At 43.8% G+C, this 21554-nt stretch overlaps 1 protein-coding gene across 1 annotated transcript in view; it reads left to right on the top strand.

The window, feature by feature from the left end:
- SEL1L3 (SEL1L family member 3) overlaps positions 1-21554 on the top strand; it is a 45476-nt gene that overhangs the window by 2967 nt on the left and 20955 nt on the right. Inside the window, exons 3-12 of the mRNA XM_083630176.1 lie at positions 2533-2659; positions 5546-5667; positions 7916-8031; positions 8869-8924; positions 9551-9683; positions 11905-12028; positions 13119-13265; positions 14282-14493; positions 16945-17124; positions 19939-20058. Of these exons, the coding sequence (XP_083486302.1) occupies positions 2533-2659; positions 5546-5667; positions 7916-8031; positions 8869-8924; positions 9551-9683; positions 11905-12028; positions 13119-13265; positions 14282-14493; positions 16945-17124; positions 19939-20058 (1337 nt within the window). The remainder of the gene's footprint in view (positions 1-2532; positions 2660-5545; positions 5668-7915; positions 8032-8868; positions 8925-9550; positions 9684-11904; positions 12029-13118; positions 13266-14281; positions 14494-16944; positions 17125-19938; positions 20059-21554) is intronic.

Here is a 21554-nt window from a genome sequence, read left to right as displayed (position 1 = left end):
AGGTCCTTAACTGAGCATTTAAAGAGCCTTTTCATTACTGCTTTTCTTAGAGGGGTGGGACATCTGAAAACCTCTGAGTTGAAAGACGACAGATTGCCCTAACAGAGTGCAGTCGTACCTTGGTTTTTGAACGGCTTAGTTGCCGAGCGTTTTGGTTCCCGAATGATTGAAAACCAAAGTGATCCGGTTTTCAAACGTTCTTTTGGAAGCCGAATGTCCAGCAGGGCTTCTGAAGTTTCTGATTGGCTGCAGGAGCTTCCTGCAGCCAATCAGAAGCTGCGCCTTGGAAGTTGAACATTTTGGAAGTTGAACACACTTCCGGAATCGATTCCATTTGACTTCCAAGGTATGTCTGTATCTGATCTTCCTCCTTCTCAGTTTTCTGAAGGCATCACTCCTGCCCACATGAAATGGTTAAAGCTGAGGGCATGTACGTGAATAAACTCCCACTTGCAATATCATAGAGATTGTATATTAGTCAACGGGCCATTTCAGATTTATTGGTAAACCAAGTGATGTGAATGATCCTGCATAAGTTCCCTCTCCTCTCCTTCTTCATGTCTGCAAGGAGAAGATTGGAAGGTTTCATTTGCATTTTTAAGCAAACCACTGTTCTCTGTTAACATCCATACTCAAGGAACTGTGGGTTATTTAGATGATTGTTTGTTTGAGCAAGCTAGGATCAGACCTTGGTTTCAAAACCTGACTTGTTTTGAAACTGCAGCCGGAATTAAAAGGAACTTCATCCTGGCTCTGTAAGAGGGATATGAAAGCAGCTGTATCATTTCTCCACACTAGAAATCACAGGTTCAAGAGTTTTCCTGCTTCCAAGAGGTTTTTTGCTTGTCTTGCCGCTTTCCCAGGAAAACCCAGTTTCCCGCTGAATCAGAACAAATGTTGGGAAAAACCATTTGACGTTTGTTCTGATTCAGCTGTAAACAGGGGGGGCTTTCCTGGGAGAAAGTGGCAGGACAAGAAGAACCATGAACAAACCCTGGTGTGCAAACAGCAGAACGATATCTCGTGCATCTCTACTTGTAAACACTACCAAGAACAAAAATTCACATTGGAACCTAGATCTTGTAGATAATGTGACTGCAGTGGTGCATAAAACTCACCTGCAGTGAAGTTCCAAGCTGAACTCATGGTGCCAAACCTATTAAACTGCCTGCCATGCGTGATCTCATTAGCAAAGATTTATGAACAATGTAGAATGATATAATTGTAATGCAATGCGGGATTATCTGATGTGGCTTTTCCCTGCCCAGCGCTGTGCCATGCAACAATTTAGTGCAATTATACTGTTTTGTAGGTCGCAAAGAAGGCTTACAAAGGACCATCCACATCATTCTATCAGTGCAATGTTGGCACCAAATCAGTTGGCATTGCTGCTTTGCGATGGTCCAGCCATTGTTGCCCTCATCCTCAGCACTTGCCAGAACAGTTGTTTTAATAAGGTCCAGCTACTGGTATATTGGGATGCGGCTAGCACTGTGGTGTAAACCACTGAGCCTTGGGCTTGCCGATCGGAAGGTCGGCAGTTCAAATCCCCGTGGCAGGATGAGTTCCCGTTGCTCGGTCCCTGCTCCTGCCAACCTAGCAGTTCAAAAGCATGTCAACGTGCAAGTAGATAAATAGGTATCACTCCGGTGGGAAGGTAAACAGCATTTCCGTGCGCTGCTCTGGTTTCACCAGAAGCGGCTTAGTCATGCTGGCCACATGACCCAGAAAAACTGTCTGCGGACAAATGTTGGCTCCATCGGCCTGTAAAGCGAGATGAGCACCACAACCCCAGAGTCGTTTGGGAGTCCTTTACCTTTTTTACTGGTGTACTATTTGGGAAATCATCCGAGACACTGAACTCAGTGGGACTTAATTCTGAGCAAGCATGCATAGGACGAAGGCAAGCTGCTGTTCATTTTTGTCACAGTTTGTAATCTCAAAGTACGCAGCACACGCAATTGCCACAGTCTTAAATAGCAGCCAGAAATCTTACGCACCACCTGCCAAATAATCTTTTCCAATATTGTAACTTATTATAAACTAGGGAGATGTTAAGATAGTCTCACCCTAACCTCCGTTATTTACAAGGCAGTTCAATTATAACCTCTGTCCCGTGTTGCAAAGTTAAGTGTTCAGCTATGCACTGGCATAGAATAGGAGTTGGTCCCTGCTCCTGCCAACCTAGCAGTTCGAAAGCACATCAAAGTGCAAGTAGATAAATAGGTACCACTCTGGCGGGAAGGTAAACGGTGTTTCTGTGCGCTGCTCTGGTTCGCCAGATGCGGCTTAGTCCTGCTGGCCACATGACCCGGAAGCTGTACACCGGCTCCCTCAGCCAATAAAGCGAGATGAGCGCCTCAACCCCAGAGTCAGCCACGACTGGACCTAATGGTCAGGGGTCCCCTTTACCCTTTACCTATGACAATAGGGCATATAGGCTTCCTCAACCTGGTGCCCTCCTGATCTTTTCGACTACAACTCCCAGCTATTTGCAGTTCCCGGCACATTAAGAATGATTGCATTTTGCAGATGTCGTTGAGATCCTCAGCTTTCCATACGCCTCCGGTGGAGAGATGACGGGAATTGTGAAGAAGTTTCAGAAATTTGAGAACAGAGAGCTTGAAATAATCAGAAAGCGCCAGAACGGTTACCCAAAGTAAGAAAATTAAAAATGCCCTAAAAAATAACTGCCTTTGCTCTTTTAAAGCTTGCATTCTTTTCCTTCCAGCTGTCTCCCTCTTCTGGCTGCCTTTCTGTTTGTCGGAATCCTATTTTGTCGCGGAAAATGTCATAAATTATATGGGTGCTGTGGGTTTGTTTATGCAGTTCGCCTCCCCTGAGGAAACTTCAGTCAGTTCCCTCCAGGTTTTGTACGTTACGTTCCTGATACTACCTCCTGGTGGAGCTTGTGAGACACATGGACGTGTAGTTATAGAAATTCAACTGATAGAAAGCTTTTAATTTCTTTTAATCATTTATTAGATTTTTACCTCAGATCTTCCTCCAAAGGACCCCGGACTGCCAAACATATCAACAGTAGTACTATCTTAATACTGTACTTGAGTGTGTAGCATGTGAAAGTTTCTTCTTCTTTTCAGATTTATTTATTTGATTTCTATATAAAAATTTACACTCACACCACAAGATATTATATAAAAACACAAATCCCACGAATCCCCTGGATGTCTCCCCTTAGTGTTAAACTAGGCTTCCTCAGCCTCGGCCCTCCAGATGTTTTTGACCTACAACTCCCATGATCCCTAGGTATCAGGACGAGTGGTTGGGGTGATGGGAATTGTAGTCTCAAAACATCTGGAGGGCCAAAGTTGAGGAAGCCTGTGTTAAACTTTTCCTACTGCATCTTTTGTAATAATCCAAAATTTTTATATCTCCATTACATCCATAGTTCTCATTGCACTATGAGGGTTATTCCAATCCCACTAATGAATTTAACTGTTTACAATGGTTTTTAAGATAAGTTATGAATTTCCCCCATTCCTTATTAAAGTTCTGGTCTTCCTGATTTCTGATTCTTCCGGTCATTTTTGCCATTTCGGCATAGCCCATAAACTTGATTTGCCATTCTTCTCTCATAGGGACTTTGTCGTCTTTCCATCTCTGGGCTAATATCATCCGCGCAGCCCTGGTCACATACATAAACAATCTTTTCTGTTCCCTTCAGATTTCAGCACTTAAAATTCCTAAAAGAAAAGCTTCTGGCTTTTTTGTAAAGGTTATTTTAAACATTTTTTTCAATTCATTATATATCATTTCCCAGAATGTTTTTGTTACCTTACATGTCCACCACATATGATAAAAGGTGCCTTCTTTTTCCTTACATTTCCAACAGATATACATTTTTGCTAACTTACTGGGAGTTAAGTACCAACGGTACATCATTTTCATATAATCTTCTTTCAATGTGCAACATGCTGTACATTTCAAATCCTCTTTCCATAACTTCTCCCATGATGAAAGCTGTATATTGTACCCAAAACCTTTCGCCCGCATGTGAAAGTTTTAGTGTGTGGCTAAATATTGGCCCGAAAGTGTAATTCATAAGAATAAATGGCCTTGCTGGACGACCAGACCAAAGATTCATCCAGCCCAGCATTTTGCTTCCAAGAGCGGTCAGCCTCTGGCAAGCTCACAAGCAGGATGCAAAGATAGCCAGTGAATTGCAGAGCCAATCGTCAGTGTTAAATGCACCCCTGGGAGTTGCTATTGAGGCAGGTATGGAATTTTGAAGGTAGTCCAACACATTAAGCAAACGCTTAAAAAAACACAACCAACTACCATAGCTATCAAATTCTGTATTCTGAAAGGTACCGGATATTTACACTACTGTGCCCTGTAGCTTTTTGTGTACATTCTTTCCTTCCTGCAATCTCTACAAGCTGCACCTTTATTTGCCCTGCGACACATTTGCAGAACTTGCTCAGTCTCATGGACCGATGACGATGCTGGACTCTGAAAAGGAATTGCCCCTCAGGAAGGCATCGCTGAGTGGCAAAGGATGTTGAAACACACTTCTTCCTCATTGGACCACAGTGATAAATCTGCCCAGTTTGAGATTTCCTCCATCCCCAATCACCTCCTGACAAAAGGAGAGAGAAACAGTCAGTTTGGCATTAAGGGGCAGGAATAATTTTTTTAAAAAAAGTCCTTAAAAATTCACCGGGAAAATTTTGACCCACCCAGACATAATTGAGCAAGTGTTCCGTAAGAGTGTTCTAATCTTCATGAGTCAAGATTTTGTGTTTTGGCATAACCTATAGCCTGTGTGTTAACCTGTTTATTTGTTTTGTTTTTACTTTAATGCTGTTACAAACTGAAAATGAACAAAGCCAAAGTGTGTCTATGTATATATACATGTGAGTATGTATACATGAATAAGTGGGAAATAGTTGCAGTTGAAATATGCTTTAAAATACCGTATTGGCCCAGATATAAGCCACAACTCTTTTTTTCCAAATTCCGACTGTGAAAAGTTAAAGCGCGGCTTAAATTCGCGACCTTACAAAAATTAACTTTGACGGTATCGCTGCTGAAACAGACATACGGTAAAACGGAACAGGTGTGAGTGGAAGGACAGATCCTGAAGCTGAGGCTCCAATACTTTGGCCACCTCATGAGAAGAGAAGACTCCCTGGAAAAGCCCCTGATGTTGGGAAAGATGGAGGGCACAAGGAGAAGGGGACGACAGAGGATGAGATGGTTGGACAGTGTTCTCAAAGCTCATGAGAGTTTGGTCAAACTCTCATGAGTTTGACCAAACTGCAGGAGGCAGTGGAAGACAGGAGTGCCTGGCGTGCTCTGGTCCATGGGGGCACGAAGAGTCGGACATGACTAAACAACTAAAAAACAACATACATATACTACTTTAATAGGGGTTGTCTAAAGTGGCTCCTCTTCCGCCCCCCCCTTACTTGCCAGCATAAAATTGTGCTATTTCCACACCGAAGACCAATGACATGAATAATGTTAAAGTTGTCTTTGTTGCCAATATTCTGTTTCTCATCAGATTTTTTTGTTTGTACAGCTTTACTTTTTCAGTCTGGCTTTATTTACTCCGTTACTGCAAAAAACCACTGTGTGGAATACTGTATTTCATTGATTCTGAGGAAATGTACAGTACTCCTGCTGTGTTTCTAACAAATGAAGGTAAGTTGGGGGGGGGGGCTCCAGACAGAAATAATAATAATAATAATAATAATAATAATAATAATGAGATGTCACTTTCTCTTGTTCAAGGCAACCCAAAGCAGCAACCAAGTTTAATTTGTAATGCCTTCTCTCAAGTAAATTTAATTCACATCATTATTCAAAATCCTCCGTAGCCTTCAAAGAAAGGCAGTCAAATGGATGGAAAAGGGAGCAAAGAGGGCTATAGGATTGTATGTGGGCGGGGAAGAAGTATGTGCAAAAGAGGCATTTGATTCTATGGTCTCCCTGCCCCTCCGAGCGTTTACACTAACGCAGAGAATGGAAAACTCAAGGCTCTTGTATTATACAGATTAGGGAGATTGAACTGGCAACGGCTGGGTGAATATTCAAGTACAGTGGTACGCTTCAGGTTACATACGCTTCAGGTTACAGACTCCGCTAACCCAGAAATAGTACCTTGGGTTAAGAACTTTGCTTCAGGATGAGAACAGAAATCGTGCTCCGGCGGCGTGGCGGCAGCAGGAGGCCACATTAGCTAAAGTGATGCTTCAGGTTAAGAACGGACCTCTGGAACGAATTAAGTACTTAACCCGAGGTACCACTGTACCGCTTTAGTCAAAACACACGAAGGAGGAAGCCTGCACTGTCAAAGGAGAGCCCGCATCCTACTTTTGCTACAACTAGCCTCTAGACCCATGGTTCCCAACGTAGGGCACACGCCCCACAGGGGGGCAATTTGATTCTTAAGGGGGGCAATTTGAGAATAAGTTATTAACAGTTAATGGCCTTTTAGGCTTCCTCCAGGCACGCGGGTGGCGCTGTGGGTTAAACCTAGGGCTTGCCGATCAGAAGGTAGGTGGTTCGAATCCCCGCCACGGGGTGAGCTCCCGTTGCTCGGTCCCTGCTCCTGCCAACCTAGCAGTTTGAAAGCACGTCAAAGTGCAAGTAGATAAATAGGTACCACTCCGGTGGGAAGGTAAACAGTGTTTCTGTGCACTGCTCTGGTTCGCCAGAAGCGGCTCAGTCATGCTGGCCACATGACCCGGAAGCTGTACGCTGGCTCCCTCGACCAATAAAGCGAGATGAGTGCCACAACCCCAGAGTCGGCCACGACTGGACCTAATGGTCAGGGGTCCATTTACCTTTACCTAGGCTTCCTCCACATGAATTGGAGTTCACTTTTTGAATAATAAGAATTATATGTCATGGCGGAGGGGGGAGGCACCAGGATTTTAGAGATGTTTAGGTGGGGCATGGCCAAAAAAAATGTTGAGAACCACTGCTCTACACTTAAGTTAGGACCCTATTCTCTGGGAAGCCTAATTTTGTGAAGGATAGCAACAGATCTTTAATAGAATTTTTACCAAGCTAAAATTCTTTGCTGGGTGGGGAATCATGACATTAAAGAGGTATAAAACTGATACAGGACTGCAATATAGATATGCAGAAACACTCAGCTAGGCAACTTTTATCAGGTGCTTAATCGGTGTCTTTGGGACATTTTGCCTGTGAGGTGCTCTCCACGCAGTCTTCACAGAAGTGTGTGTTGTTGCCACTGAGCTCATGCCAAGGCATCCTTTGTGTGAAGAAACTCACTCTTGTCAGTAGCCTTTGTGCGGGCACCCCAAAGCACACAAGACTGAAAAATGTTTACTGATTAGTTGGGTGGAAATTGTGTACATTTAAAAACGCTGGTAGCATTAAGATAACTTTAACAGCATAAATAAGATTTGATGGTGTAATAATGGATTACCGAATGGTTTAGTTCATGTAAAATACGCAGGGATGTATGGTTTGCAAAATGAACCATGGAAAGGGAAGAACGGAAGTCATTGATGTAAGGTTGTCTAAATGAATATCTTGAAATGTAAATTAGAAAAAAATTAATAAAAGCTATAGAAAGAAGAAGCTCACTCTTGTAAGCGGCCTCTGTGCGGCCACCCCAAAGCACACAACTGTAGCTGCTCAAAAATGGCAGCCAGTTGCGTGTGTACAACCGATGCAAAAGTACCATGTCACTGAAATTATCTTTTGTATGAACCCCCGTTCTTTCCTGAGGCAGTTATGTAGGGACCACCTTGTGTGAACTGACCCTAGGCAGTTTTAGACCCAATGAATATTCTGGAAACACTCGGTGACTTTGACATTGTGGAAGCAAAGCAGGTGTAAACTTGATCGATCAAGTCAATATATTTGCGGCCTTCGCATAACTGACAAGGTTCTTGCCCTGGGATTTGTTTTTCAGGTGACGTTCATATCCAGATGCATCTTCTCAAAGGGGGAGATGTGGCGGTGAAGACTACCTTTAGCCTTCCTCTGAAGCAGTGGCTTCGACTTGATCTCTCCGTTAGCGGCGGGCAGGTATCTATGTCGCCTCAGCTGCTCTCTCGTAGCTGAGCATGAGGAGAATGTGTTTAGGGGTTGCAAGCGGCTGTGAATGGAGATGCGCAAATAGCCTTGTCAGAATTGTAAGGACAATCAACATATTTGCATGTTCAGACCCAGAGACCTCCCCGCTAAATAAATTCACACATGACTCAAATTTTAGTTTTGGTTTTTGGCAGAATTTAGGCCACAGCTTTATTGATTACAGAGAGTGAGTGGTTGCATAGGCTCTGGTTCGACTAGCTCCCTGCACCCTTGCAGGCAGCGCTGACCCAGGGGACCAGCATAGGTCAGCCTAGGGTGAACACCTGGGAAGACGAAAAGCCGGGAACAGACTATGTTCACCACCCAGATGCCCCCCTGGACTCAGGCACAGGCACAGCCCTCTCTCAGGATTCCTTTAATGGAATACCCTTCACATAGGGATGGCGAGACCGCTCTCCCATCCCTATCACCCGAACCAGAGCCTATCCGCAACCTTACAAGTTGTGACGATTTGCTACACGGCAGGCAAAATCCAAATGGCAACAGCCAATCAGCCAAGTGGGGGAAATTCCTGCTGTGCTGGGCTGGTTTGGTGACTGAAGACTGACTTGGCTCTTACCCCGATCTTATATTAGGTCTGCCTTCGGCTTTATGCTTTTTTTCCAGCCCCTAGGTTCATCCATATATAAAGACAGTGAATTCTTGTGGTTCAGCTGACCATCCTGGCAAGAATTCATTGCATTTTGCAAGCCGTGATGAAATAAACCTATTTTCCATTGGTTCACATGTATGTTTTCAAAACTAAAATTCAATTTATTTTTGTTTTAGATAGAAATTACCAGTGTTGGAAAGAATCTGAAAATTCATCAGCATCAAACTTTTATGTAAGACTAACTTGCCCTCCATTCTAACAAGTAGTGTGTATTCTTTTCTTTCTTTCTTTTTAAAAAAAGATTACAATTTTACAATCACATATCCAACATACAACAAAAAGACAAAATCTCCTCCTCCCCTTTGTGGGTCCTATTGTTAATCATTTCTTCCCACCCTGTGGAGCGCCCTCCCATCAGATGTCAAGGAAATGAACAACTATCTGACTTTTAGAAGACATCTGAAGGCAGCCCTGTTTAGGGAAGTTTTTAATGTTTGAAGTTTTATTCTGTTTTGAATGCTCTGTTGAAAGCTGCCCAGAGTGGCTGGGGAAACCCATCCAGGTGCGCGGGGTATAAATATATTATTATTATTATTATTATTATTATTATTATTATTATTATTATTGCACCTTTCCAGATTTAATTTAAAAAAGCGCTTCTGTTGACCGAAGTCAAACTGGATTTCTCATCACAATGCAGGGGTCTTTAGAGAGAACACTATGCTTGTGTCCCTGTAAGCCTCCAAACCATCTTGTTTAAAATATATTCCAGACTATTCTATGACAGAGTCCTCTTCCTGCCTGGGAAATCAGAGGTTTTATTTGCTTCAGAATTTTTCAAAACATTGGCTTTTCTAGTTTTAGGGAGGATTTCTATTTCGATGACACTTCCGGTTACTTGGCTCTTGGAGGCAGTGGCTATTCATCAAGTATTGAAGGATACTTTGGTCCAGTGAAATACTATCGTCTTAATGGCCTAGAGACCAGAAAGGTGAGTGAACAGAAGGTAACAAATATGTCAATATGGATCTAGAGTTACCTGTGCCTGCCTTTGACATTCATTTCCAATGCAGTACTGTAACTCGGGTGGGCTATCGGTTATGATGCTTAAGGAGTGAGCTCAGATTCGCTGTTCCTTCCTCCTTGAGTCGTTTTGTGGCCATGATGCAAGACTATTAAAGACAAAGGCTACTGCCGCAAAGGACTGTGCCATTTTCCTTGTCCTGTTAGAAATCTGTAGGTTTAAAACTGGACTTGACACCAAGCAATTGAAGGAAATTTTGCTAAAGCTTCGCCACTCCAACAAGTGCAGAACAGGAAACTCCTGACTTATCTAAATCCAATTAAATCCAATGCCACCTAGTGCCTAAACCATATGGCAACCAAAAGTACAACAACAACAACAACAACAACAACAATTTATTATTTATACCCTGCCCATCTGGCTGGGTTTCCCCAGCCACTCTGGGCGGCTTCCAACAAAATATTACAATAAAATAGTTAAAAGCTTCCCTAAACAGGGCTGCCTTCAGATGTCTTCTAAAAGTCTGGTAGTTGTTTTTCTCTTTGACATCTGGTGGGAGGGCGTTCCACAGGGCGGGTGCCACTACCGAGAAGGCCCTCTGCCTGGTTCCCTGTAACTTGGCTTCTCGCAGCGAGGGAACCGCCAGAAGGCCCTCAGAGCTGGACCTCAGTGTCCAGGCGGAACAATGGGGGGTGGAGACGCTCCTTCAGTTATACTGGACCAAGGCTGTTTAGGGCTTTAAAGGTCAGCACCAGCACTTTGAACTGTGCCCAGAAATGTACTGGGAGCCAATGTAGATCTTTCAAGACCAGTGTTATGTGATCTCGGCGGCCACTCCCAGTCACCAGTCTAGCTGCCGCATTCTGGATTAGTTGTAGTTTCCGGGTCACCTTCAAAGGTAGCCCCACATAGAGCGCATTGTAGTAGTCTAAGCAAGAGATAACTAGAGCATGCACCACTCTGGCGAGACAGTCTGCAGTCAGATAGGGTCTCAGCCTACGTACCAGATGAAGCTGGTAAACAGCTGCCCTGGACACACAATTGACCTGCACCTCCATGGACAGCTGCAAGTCCAAAATGACTTCCAGGCTGCACACCTGGTCCTTCAGGGGCACAATTACTCCATTCAGGACCAGGGAGTCCTCCACACCTGCCCACCTCCTGTCCTCCAAAAACAGTACTTTTGTCCTGTCAGGATTCAACCTCAATCTGTTAGCCGCCATCCATCCTCCAACTGCCTCCAGACACTCACACAGGACCTTCACTGCCTTCACTGGTTCTGATTTGAAAGAGAGGTAGAGCTGGGTACCATCCGCATATTGATGAACACCCAGCCCAAACACCCTGATGATCTCTCCCAGCGGCTGCATGTAGATGTTAAAAAAAATGGAGGAGAGGACAGAACCCTGAGGCACCCCACAAGTGAGAGCCCAGGGGTCTGAACACTCATCCCTCCCACCACATGTTTTATTTAAATAAACTAGTTTTATATATCTATCTATCTATCTCTCTCTCTCTCTATATATAGATATATATAGATATATAGATATATATAGATATATACATAGATAGATAGATATATCGATATTTATGATATCAAAGTTATGATACTGTTACGATGGAACCATGTAAGCTTTTTTTAAATAAAAAAGTTGATGAACTTTATATTATTCTTAAGTATACTAATAATTTATTAAAATAAGAAAAATATATAACTAAATGACAGAATCCAGACAGACAGTCTAATGACCAGTTTAGCCACTTGGATGGAATAGTTTATTCCTCTATGAGCCCAGCCTTGGCTGGGGAGGGCAGGGTATAAGTAAAAATTATTATTATTATTATTATTATTATTATTATTATTATTATTATGTGAGAACTTTATCAGGAAGTTTTTTTGAAGCTTGCATGAATATGTGGCAATAACATCCCATTAGCATTTATATTAAAAATGTCTATCAAGCATACTTTATACCCCTTTCAGGTGGATAGGGAGAATCTCGTCATCTATAATAAAGTGTTCAAATTAGGCAGTTTGTCTGTATAACACCGATCTGCAAACGTCCGTGGTCACTTGCCTGTGTTCTGCAGTAGGAATGAAAAATGGTGTTCCTGCATTTTAGCAATTTTTTAAAATATACGTCTTATAGGAAATGCATATGATTACTACTCTTCCCCTCACCCACAGATTTCTAACCCTTTCTACAAAGAAGACATTTTGGAAAGAATTGACCTTTACTATCAAAAATGTTTCGCTGTCCAGAGCACATCGCCCAGGCATGGATTTGTGCAGAAACACAAAGAGCAAAAATGCAAGTAGCGAGAACAGAACTTGGCATCATGTAGGGTTACAGGATCTCCTATCATTTGTTTGTTTGTTTAATTTAAAAGAAGCTGTGAGGATAAGGCAATTGAGGCCAAATATGTGGAACTAAAGGTATTCCTTCCCTGCTCCATGCAATAGATATTTGTTTACTCATTAAGCATCTTTATGCCTCAAATCTATATCTATTCTGTGCAACTTTTGCTGTCATTGTTTCTGAATCTCGAGAATCGTATTTTGCTAAACACATTACAGGATCCCCCCAAAATAGACCAGAGGCAATTGTATTTCATCCAGCAGAGCTTTACTGCTACTGAAGGCAAATGAGCATAATGGTCACAAATCGAATACATTCAGGACTGGCACTGTCCATAAGAAATCCAGTTGCAGCAGACTTGACTTAAACTTACAATAACTCATAATAAGTCTAAACCTTAACACTAAGTATAGTATGTACACAACACCACACCAGGAGGAAAAGAGATAGAAAGAGAAAAGTGAAACCCAGGCTCCTTCTGGCCTCTTATTATAGTCAGCATGTCCTTGACAGAAAGAGATAAGTCAGTTTAATCCAGCTGTACTCAGCTTCTCTGAAGGTATAACCCAAACACAATGAACCTTTTGCTTGTTTCTTTCACACCGAAAAACCTCCAGAACCCTCTTTAACTAATTAGAATAGGAAAGATCTCTACACATCAGATTAATCCTTTCTGCACTAAGAAATGCAAACTGACAGTTTAGGATCATGCTGCATGTCTTTGGTGTAGTTGTATCAGCAGTCTTAGGTTCAGGCACTTTAAAATCGACCCAGGGGGACACAATCTAAAACCAAAATCAAGTGATTTTGTGACGCCATTAAGTAATTCTGAAGTGGGAAGGTGGACACCTGTATGTGAGAAGTTTCACAGATACAGCTAGGATAATAATAATAATTTATTTATACCCCGTCCATCTGGCTGGGCTTCCCCAGCTACTCTGGGCGGCTTCCAAAAAAAATATTAAAATACTGTAATACATCAAACATTAAAAGCTTCCCTAAACAGGGCTGCCTTCAGATGACTCGCTTTCATTTTCTCCAGGCCTTTATGAAAACTACTATCTGGAAATGATCAATAAATATGGAGGACACCCCAAGGATGCAGCCTTCAGCTGGAGACAAGAACTATTGGACAAATACTACAGCATGTTTAAACAGTTGCAAGAGACAGGTCTACAGTTATCAGGAGGTAATTGGAGATTTTACTTCTTTCCTTTCCTTTAGCAAGCACTTAACTTTTGCAAGAAACATGCGGCTTTTCAGCTTTTTCCTCTTTCGTTTTCGCCGTGATCTTAGAGACTGCTGGTTCTCCCTGGACCACATTTTAACAAATTATTGTGTGAGGAATAAGGTTCTGGTCTTACACTCTCAATTGTGGCATACCAGCCCCCAGAGTTGTATATTAGTGGCACAGGGAGAAAATCACATCAGATGCCAGACCCAAAGAGATATCTTTGGCTCCTTCCACGCTTTGTGGGGATTTCTGATACATTAAGGTAGATACTAGTGTTACGTACTGAAGTTCTCACCCTGGGCCAGCAGGGGGATACTGTAGATAGTTTTCACTCAGGTCCACATATGCAAATAAGGGATTGAAAGTGACGTTCAGTGATTGGATAGTTACAGAAAATGGTTACTGTTGCGTTCTAGTGGAGCTCTATATAAGCAGGCTGGCTGAACCCTTCAGTTCAGTTCTGTTCTGGCCTGTGAATAAACAAGAGCTGTTTGAAGAATCGCTGTGTTTTCTGATATGTTCACCCACAACTTAACAAGTAGTATGTGCCCTTTGTGGAATGAGAGTGCAGTTTCATTTCTGTCACCACAAAGAAAATGAATGCCCTGCAATAAATAGCAAGGACTAAATTTGTTTTGGACAACAGATTCACTCCCCTTCCCCTGTAAAAATTGCCGTCCTTTTGCACTAAGAAAAGCGATAATAAATTACACTGGAAAGTGAAGGATAACTGCCACATGACTGGGATGCTATATGTATAACCTCTGTGAATCTGTGAAAGTGATGGCACAATATACATGTTAAAACATTATTAGTGTGTCTTGCAACCCCCTCACCCCCTTATAGTAACTTTGGATTAGGCACCGAATCTACTTAATAGTAAGCGTGTGGGAAATTAAAGCTACCTAATCAGAACCTGCTTGTTTTCACAGCCAGTAGTTTAATTGAACATTTATATCTTATGATTTTAGCACCTGAAGGCCAAAAGGACGCCATTTTAGAAATTGGACGCAGCTTATTTGAGACGGCGGCTCAAAATCTTTCCAGAGCTCATGGCCTACGTTATATAAACTCTTCTGTCTTGTCCCTGATGGATTCCAGCTGCTGTGGAGATCACAGAGCGTCCTATGCTCTTGGCGTGATCTTTGAAATAGGATTGGGCAGGCCTGCAGACCCAGCTCAGGTAAGAATTTGGATGGCTCACATTTGCCTAAGAACAGCTTGAGAATTAGCAATAGTTGCTATCTCGTCTCCCAAATCCCACTTTTAGGTTGGAGACGGTTTTTTCAGAGTCAAAGGTGGTGTTTCCACACTTCCACCTTTCACCTCTGATTGAAACACTTGGCATCTTTTTCTGTTTGTGATGTTCTCCCCAAGACCACAACCCCTCAGTGTGTTCTGGGTCCCCTTTTCCTCCAGAGAGTAGGACTAAGAGTCACTTTGGTCTCTGTTCTTCGACTCAAAATCAGCATAGGGCAGGACTGAGGACAGCCTATCCCTCTCAGCTCCCTCTTACAAACACACTGACTGTTCTCACAATCTTGTTCTGATACTCCTTTCTCTCTCTCTGTGTGTGTGTGTGTGTGTGTGTGTGTGTGTGTGTGTGTGTATGTGTGTGTCAAAAGAAGACAGAGAGACAAAGGAACGTTTATTTATACATTGGGAAGCAAAGGTTCTATATCCCTTTCAGCTCTCTTGAAAAACCATTGCTTCATTTGCCCCTTACTGGCCTTATTACTTTACATAACTGTAAGCAGAGCTGGCACAAGACAATGTGCCACCTGAGACCACATCTCCGCTTGCTCCCTGCTGCCACTGCCACCTCACTTCCTCCTCCTTTCCTGCTTCAACAGCATGGTAAGGTAAAAGGTGAAGGACCCCTGGACAGTTGAGTCCAGTCAAAGGCGACTATGGGCTTGCAGTGCTCATCTCACTGTCAGGCTGAGGGAGCCGGTGTTTGTCCACAGACAGCTTTCTGGGTCATGTGGCCAGCATGACTAAACCGTTTCTGGTACAGTGGTACCTCGGGTTAAGTACTTAATTAGTTCCGGAGGTCCGTACTTAACCTGAAACAATTCTTAACCTGAAGCACCACTTTAGCTAATGGGGCCTCCTGCTGCTGCCGCGCCGCTGGAGCACGATTTCTGTTCTCATCCTGAAGCAAAGTTCTTAACTTGAAGCACTATTTCTGGGTTAGCGGAGTCTGTAACCTGAAGCGTATGTAACCTGAAGCATATGTAACCCGAGGTACCACTGTACAACAGAACACTGCGATAGAAACCAGCGCACACGGAAACGCTGTTTACCTTCCCACCACAGTGGTACCTATTTATCTACTTGCACTGGTGCGCTTTCAAACTGCTAGGTCGGCAGGAGCTGGGACAGAGCAACGGGAGCTCACCCCATCTCATGGATTCGAACCGCCAACCTTCTGATCAGCAAGCCCAAGAGGCTCAGTGGTTTCGACCACAGCGCCACCCGTGTGACAGCATGGCCACTCTGTGCCTCATTCTGAGGAGGCACGTAGCCTTCCTCAGAACAAAGCATCGCAGGGGAGATCATCCAGAGAGGGCCTGCGTCACTGCCGCCTGCGCAAACGGCAGCGTGTTGCTTTTTGAAGTCAGCTGGAAAGTTTTACGCTAACTTCAAACGAGAATCTCCTGCTCTCGCAGCAGAGGAAAACAGTGTGAGTGCTCCTTGGGTGATCTCACCCAGAAGGACCCCTTCCTCAGGATGAGGCATGGTGTGCCAGCATCGCTGCCACTTCGTTTGTGGGCAGCGGGTGGGTGGCAAAGAGGGAGGCGCAGTGGCAGTCGTGGCAGTCATCAGCCACAAGGGTGGCAGCCGGCCCTCTCGCTAATGCAGCGTTTCTCAAACCTGGGTCCCCCAGCTGTTGTTGGACTACAACTCCCCTTATCCCTAGCTAGTAGGACCAGTGGTCAGGGATGATGGGAGTTGTAGTCCAACGTTTTGAGAAATACTGATAATGGAAGGGGGTGTTCACAACCCACCTATTCTTCCTCATCTTCATCTGAGGCACAAAGTCATGGCAGGGCCAGGATCATAGCTGTCAACTTTCCCTTTTTTTCCCTTATTCCAGCGCCGTTTCCCGCTGCTATCCCGGATTGTTAGATATCCCGTAGACTGTCCCCGGGACAGGTGAGGGACAGATTTGAAAGTTGACAGCTATGGCCAGGATTGCAAAAACCCCTCAGAGCTTACAGTTGCCGTTCTACGCTTTCTGTTATTTACAGTCAGACCTCATGTTACATCCGCTTCATGTTACGTTCTTTCAGGTTAAGTCCCGCAGCGACCTGGAAGTACCAGAAAGGGTTACTTCCGGGTTTCGCTGCTCACGCATGCGCAGATGCGCAAAATGACATGATGCGCAGATGCGCAAAATGTCATGATGCGCAGAAGAGGCGAATAGCAACCCGCACGTGCTCACATGCGCCGCTGCGGGTTGCGTTCTTTTCATGTTGCGAACGGGCCTCTGGAATGGATCCCTTTCGCATCCAGAGGTACCACTGTACTGAACTTAATCTATGGTTCGCAATGTAGATATTCTCATTTCTCTGGGGTATTTCTATTGGCCACGATTAAATTTACGCTCCTATCTTTTAATTTTTACCAGGGGCTACTGTACAGTTTGGTTGCAGCTCAGGGCGGTGATAGGCTGGCCTTGATGAGCCTCGGATATAAGCATTACCAAGCCATTAATGGTTACCCACGAGATCTGGAATTGTCATATGCTTATTATAGTGATGTCGCCTTAAAGACGCCACGTGATCAACATGCTTCCGAAGGAGACCAGGTAAAAAGAAACGTGCAGTTGAGATTTGACCCCCGTCTTTCTGAAAATGGAGTGTTTCCAAATACATTACTGGGAAATTTTCTGCCAAATCACTGTAGTGAATGACTCTCCTGACCGAAATCTGAAGTGGCAATGCCTTTAAAACAATGCCTTTATTTATACTTTTCAAATTTATACATTTCATTAATTTTACAATCATTTTAACATTTCAAAGTTTGACTTCCTTCCCCCTCTTTCTGTGGTTCCTTAAATTTATTTCTTAATATTTTCTGCATATCCAAATTCATCTACTTTAAATATAAACTCTTATGCAACTGCAGGTTATTACAATAACCCTGCCAATGTTTTTATCTGCTTGCAATTTATCTGTAAATATTCAACAAACCATTTCCATTCTTTTAAGTAAAAAGTTTGTTATATTGATTTCTTATTCTTCCTGTAAGTTTTGCCATTTCTGCATATTCCATAATTTTTTGCATCTGTTGTTCCTTTGCTGGGACTTCTGCTTCTTTCCATTTTGGGGCGAGTAGAATTCTTGCTGCTGTAGTAGCATACTGTCAGGGAATCAGGAGCAGGAGAACTGGGGAGAGAGGAGTTGGAGAGCGAAGGGGAAGAATCCGAGGAAAGCGTAGGGGAGTATGACAGTGGCCCGAGAGATTCCATGAGCTTCTCCAGCGAATCAGAAGATTCCCAGAAGGGGGCGCCGATGGTCAGAGCAAGGGGGGTCCCAGGGGGGACGCACCAGAAACAAGGAGCCAGAGGGGAACCCCAAAGCAGCAGTGGGGGATCGGGACCAGTTTCCCCACCAGAGCGTAGTGGGGGGGAAGAGTCACATGTGTCAGGGGCAGTGTCTCCTCCAGCGGGGAGAGGAGGTGAGTCAGGGCTGACCACGCCTCCATCGGAGAGTGGGGGAATGGAGGGGAGGTCAGTTGCAGCTAGCCCCCCCGAAGGGGGAAGCAGTGACAGCAGCAGTGAAACGGTCAGGAGGAAAGCTGCTGGCTGGGCGCGCGTGCCAAGTTCAAATGTGCAGGCGCGGGGGACAGCAGGAGACCCGGATGGGGAACCAGCTCCTAAAGCCCGCCGGAGGGAGGGAGAAGGCTCAGGGGAATCAGCGTCAGAAGAGGCTAGAAAGGGCGAGACCCCGGCGGGCAGGCGGACCCAGAGGAGGAAAGAGCAGCGGAAAAGGTGGAGCAAGGCGAGGGTCTTAAACTGGTGTACGGGGGGAGGAGATTCAGACGGATCATCAGCGATCTGACAGTTGAGACGTAGAGCTGCGCGCTGCGGCTCTGGAAGTGAAACTGAACTTCAATAAAGACTTTTGTACTTAACAATGAAGCAGCGTTGGTCCTTTGTGAGCTGGGACCTTGGGCAGCTCTGACACATACATAAATAAATTTCTATACAATTTAGGTAGTTCTGTCCCTATAATTCCCAAAAGAAAGTGACGATGTTGATACTAAGTTCAGCTTGAACGTACAGGGCTGCCTGAGCTCAATTCAATACATCTCCCCACCGAGCCCAGTACTGTTATTAACTGTTACTGGTTGCAATCAGTTTCAGGAAAAGGTTGTTGCTTAACTTTGTTGCCTGTGATCTTTTAATCAGTCTTGTGGAGAGGCAAAGAAAAAAACCCTCTTGTGAGGGGCAGCCATCTTACTAGCTCCAAACCCCGCTTTGGTGGGAGACATCCCGGAATAGCTTTGGTGCTTTCTGCATGTAACACATTGCTCTTTGGTGGATGCCATTTTGAATCAATATGGCAGATCAAAAAGTGACTTTTGTGTGACTTTCCCAAAAAAATTTTTGCATAGGTTCAGCTGCCTCTCAATATTTTGTCACCACACTTAGCATGAGGGTTCCTGAGGTGGAGTGGGATATTTTGTGGCTATTCAGACACTGGGTGCCATTCTGAATCAAGATGGCAGACCAAAATGTCACTTTGACAGTTTGTTTGTCTTGCCATTCCATTTTTGTTGGCACAATTTCTTTTTTCCAGTTTTTAGCAATTAGGATCCTTGCTGGAAAAAAGAAATTGTGCCAACAAAAAAGGAATGGCAAGACAAACTGTTAGAGTATATTGAACTGGCTAGATTAACAGAGGCAATTAGAGATCATACTAGACAAGAATTTCAAAAAGCATGGGGAAAATACAGAGAATACTTCACAAAACAGTGCCCTAAAATTCATACCTGGACTTGTTTTGATTAATGTCTGCAGGAGACTTTGTGGATATTTAAGTTATAATTAGAAAAATCTTAATAATTATTCATAAAGGAAACAGCTTATAAGAAGTAAATAAGGATGCCAGAAACAGGATAAAGGAACTCTTTTATTTGGTTGCTTGTATTGCTGTATATTATGCTTGTTGTTTGTTATGTTTGTGTCTGCTGGGGGTGGATTACTGTGTTGGGGGTGGGGGTTGTGTTATGTTGTAAATAAAATTTTCAATAAAAATTTATTAAAAAAAAACAAAATGTCACTTTGAAATGACACTGCTTTTTTGACATAGCTTTGGCCACCTCTCAATATATGATTGCCCTACTTGACAAGAGGAACTGTGAGTGGGGATGGGGGGCGGTTTACATGGATACATGGGTATTGGGGTACATTTTGAATCAAGATGGCAGAGCCAATAGTAGTCCATTTTCTTTGGCCTTCCTTAGCACTGACTGACTCAAAGGCAAACTGTCAAGAGGTCCGAGTGCAAGAATGGAGCAGAGCGCTTAGACAGCACCTAACATTTTCAGTGTTATGAATGAGATCTCCTCTTCCCCTCTCTCCATTTGTCTGTTTAATGTTTTCTTTCTTTCCTAGGCCTTTGTAGAAACCATCAGGCTCCGGGACGAAGAGTTGTTGAAAGCTCAAACGAAAGAAAATGGCGACATCTTCATGTGGTTGAAGCACGAAGCGACAAGAGGAAACGCAGCTGCGCAGGTGGAGATTTTGCTAGTAGACCTGAACAATTGTCCTTTCTCTAGAAACTGAACTGAAGGGCAACTTCTTCTAACTTGGTTAAAATCAAGCTTGTGGCATGCAAAGCCGGGTGCTCAACCCACAACAGCTGGCAGGGATGCATGGTCCCACGTTGTATTCCAAACCACACTGAAGGGGATTCAGATATACACAGTTCCCACCACCGCAAGATAATGTGATTAGCCTGTCGAAACAGCCCACCACAGAGCCAGTGTGGTGTAGTGGCTAAGAGCAGTAGACTCGTAATCTGGTGAACCGGGTTCACGTCCCCGCTCCTCCACATGCAGCTGCTGGGTGACCTTGGGCTAGTCACACTTCTCTGAAGTCTCTCAGCCCCACTCACCTCACAGAGTGTTTGTTGTGGGGGAGGAAGGGAAAGGAGATTGTTAGCTGCTTTGAGACTCCTTCGGGTAGTGATAAAGTGGGATATCAAATCCAAACTCCTCCTCCTCCTCTTCTTCTCCTCCTCCTCCTCCTCCTCCTCCTCTCCTCATTTGACTGCTCAGCTGTATTTTTTAGATTACCGTATTTTTCGTTCCATAAGACACACCCGACCATAAGACGCACCTAGTTTTTAGAGGAGGAAAACAAGGGAAAAAAATATTCTGAACGAAACAGTGGATGTATGATTTTTGTGGTTCATGCTGTGGCCACAGATGTGATTTAATGGTGAGTTTGGGGTAGCCCAATGCAAAAATCCTGAGAATCCATGTAGATCTGTCCTTTGTAACCACGTTTTTGCGCCACTGCAGCCCCAGGCAACAATGGGTGTGTGATTTTTTTGGTGCAGGCTGTAGCCATGAACATGCTATGTGATCTGATGGTGAACATGGGGTGACCCAATGCAAAAATCCTGAGGATCCATGTGCTTTAAAGGAGTAAGCAGTGTAAGCATCTCCTCTCCCGCTTTGCTGCTTCAAAGCGAGCCACGGAGGAGGGAAGGAAGGGGAACCATGGATCCTCTGCTCGCGACTGCAGCAGGATTCCCCCGCCATCCATAGGCATTCGCTCTATAAGATGCACAGACATTTCCCCTTACCTTTTAGGAGGAAAAAAGTGTGTCTTATGGAGCAAAAATACGGTATTTTATTTTATTTTTTTATGTATCTGTTTATTTGGTTTTCCATATTAAAATTTACACCCATACCACAACACCTTCCATAAATACAAGACTCCCACGAATCCCTGGACTTCCCTCCTCCCCTCTATGGGTCCTGTTTTAAAACGTTTTCTGCTGCATCTTTTATAGTAATCCAAATTATTATGTTTCTATTACATCTATAGTTCTCGTTACATCACAAGTGTTATTGCAATCCCACTAACGATTTTAAATGTTTACAATGGTCTCCAAGATAAGTTATAAATTTCCCCCATTCCTTATTCACCATCATCAATCTTTATTATGGTCCAGAGACCCAACAAATCGTTACAAAGCAATACACAATTCATACAGCCTA

This window comes from Podarcis filfolensis (assembly GCF_964270895.1).
Source record: "Podarcis filfolensis genome assembly, chromosome: 9".
NCBI classification, from domain to species: domain Eukaryota; kingdom Metazoa; phylum Chordata; class Lepidosauria; order Squamata; family Lacertidae; genus Podarcis; species Podarcis filfolensis.
Note: the sequence above shows the minus strand (reverse complement) of the source record. Positions and strands in the feature narration are given on the sequence as shown.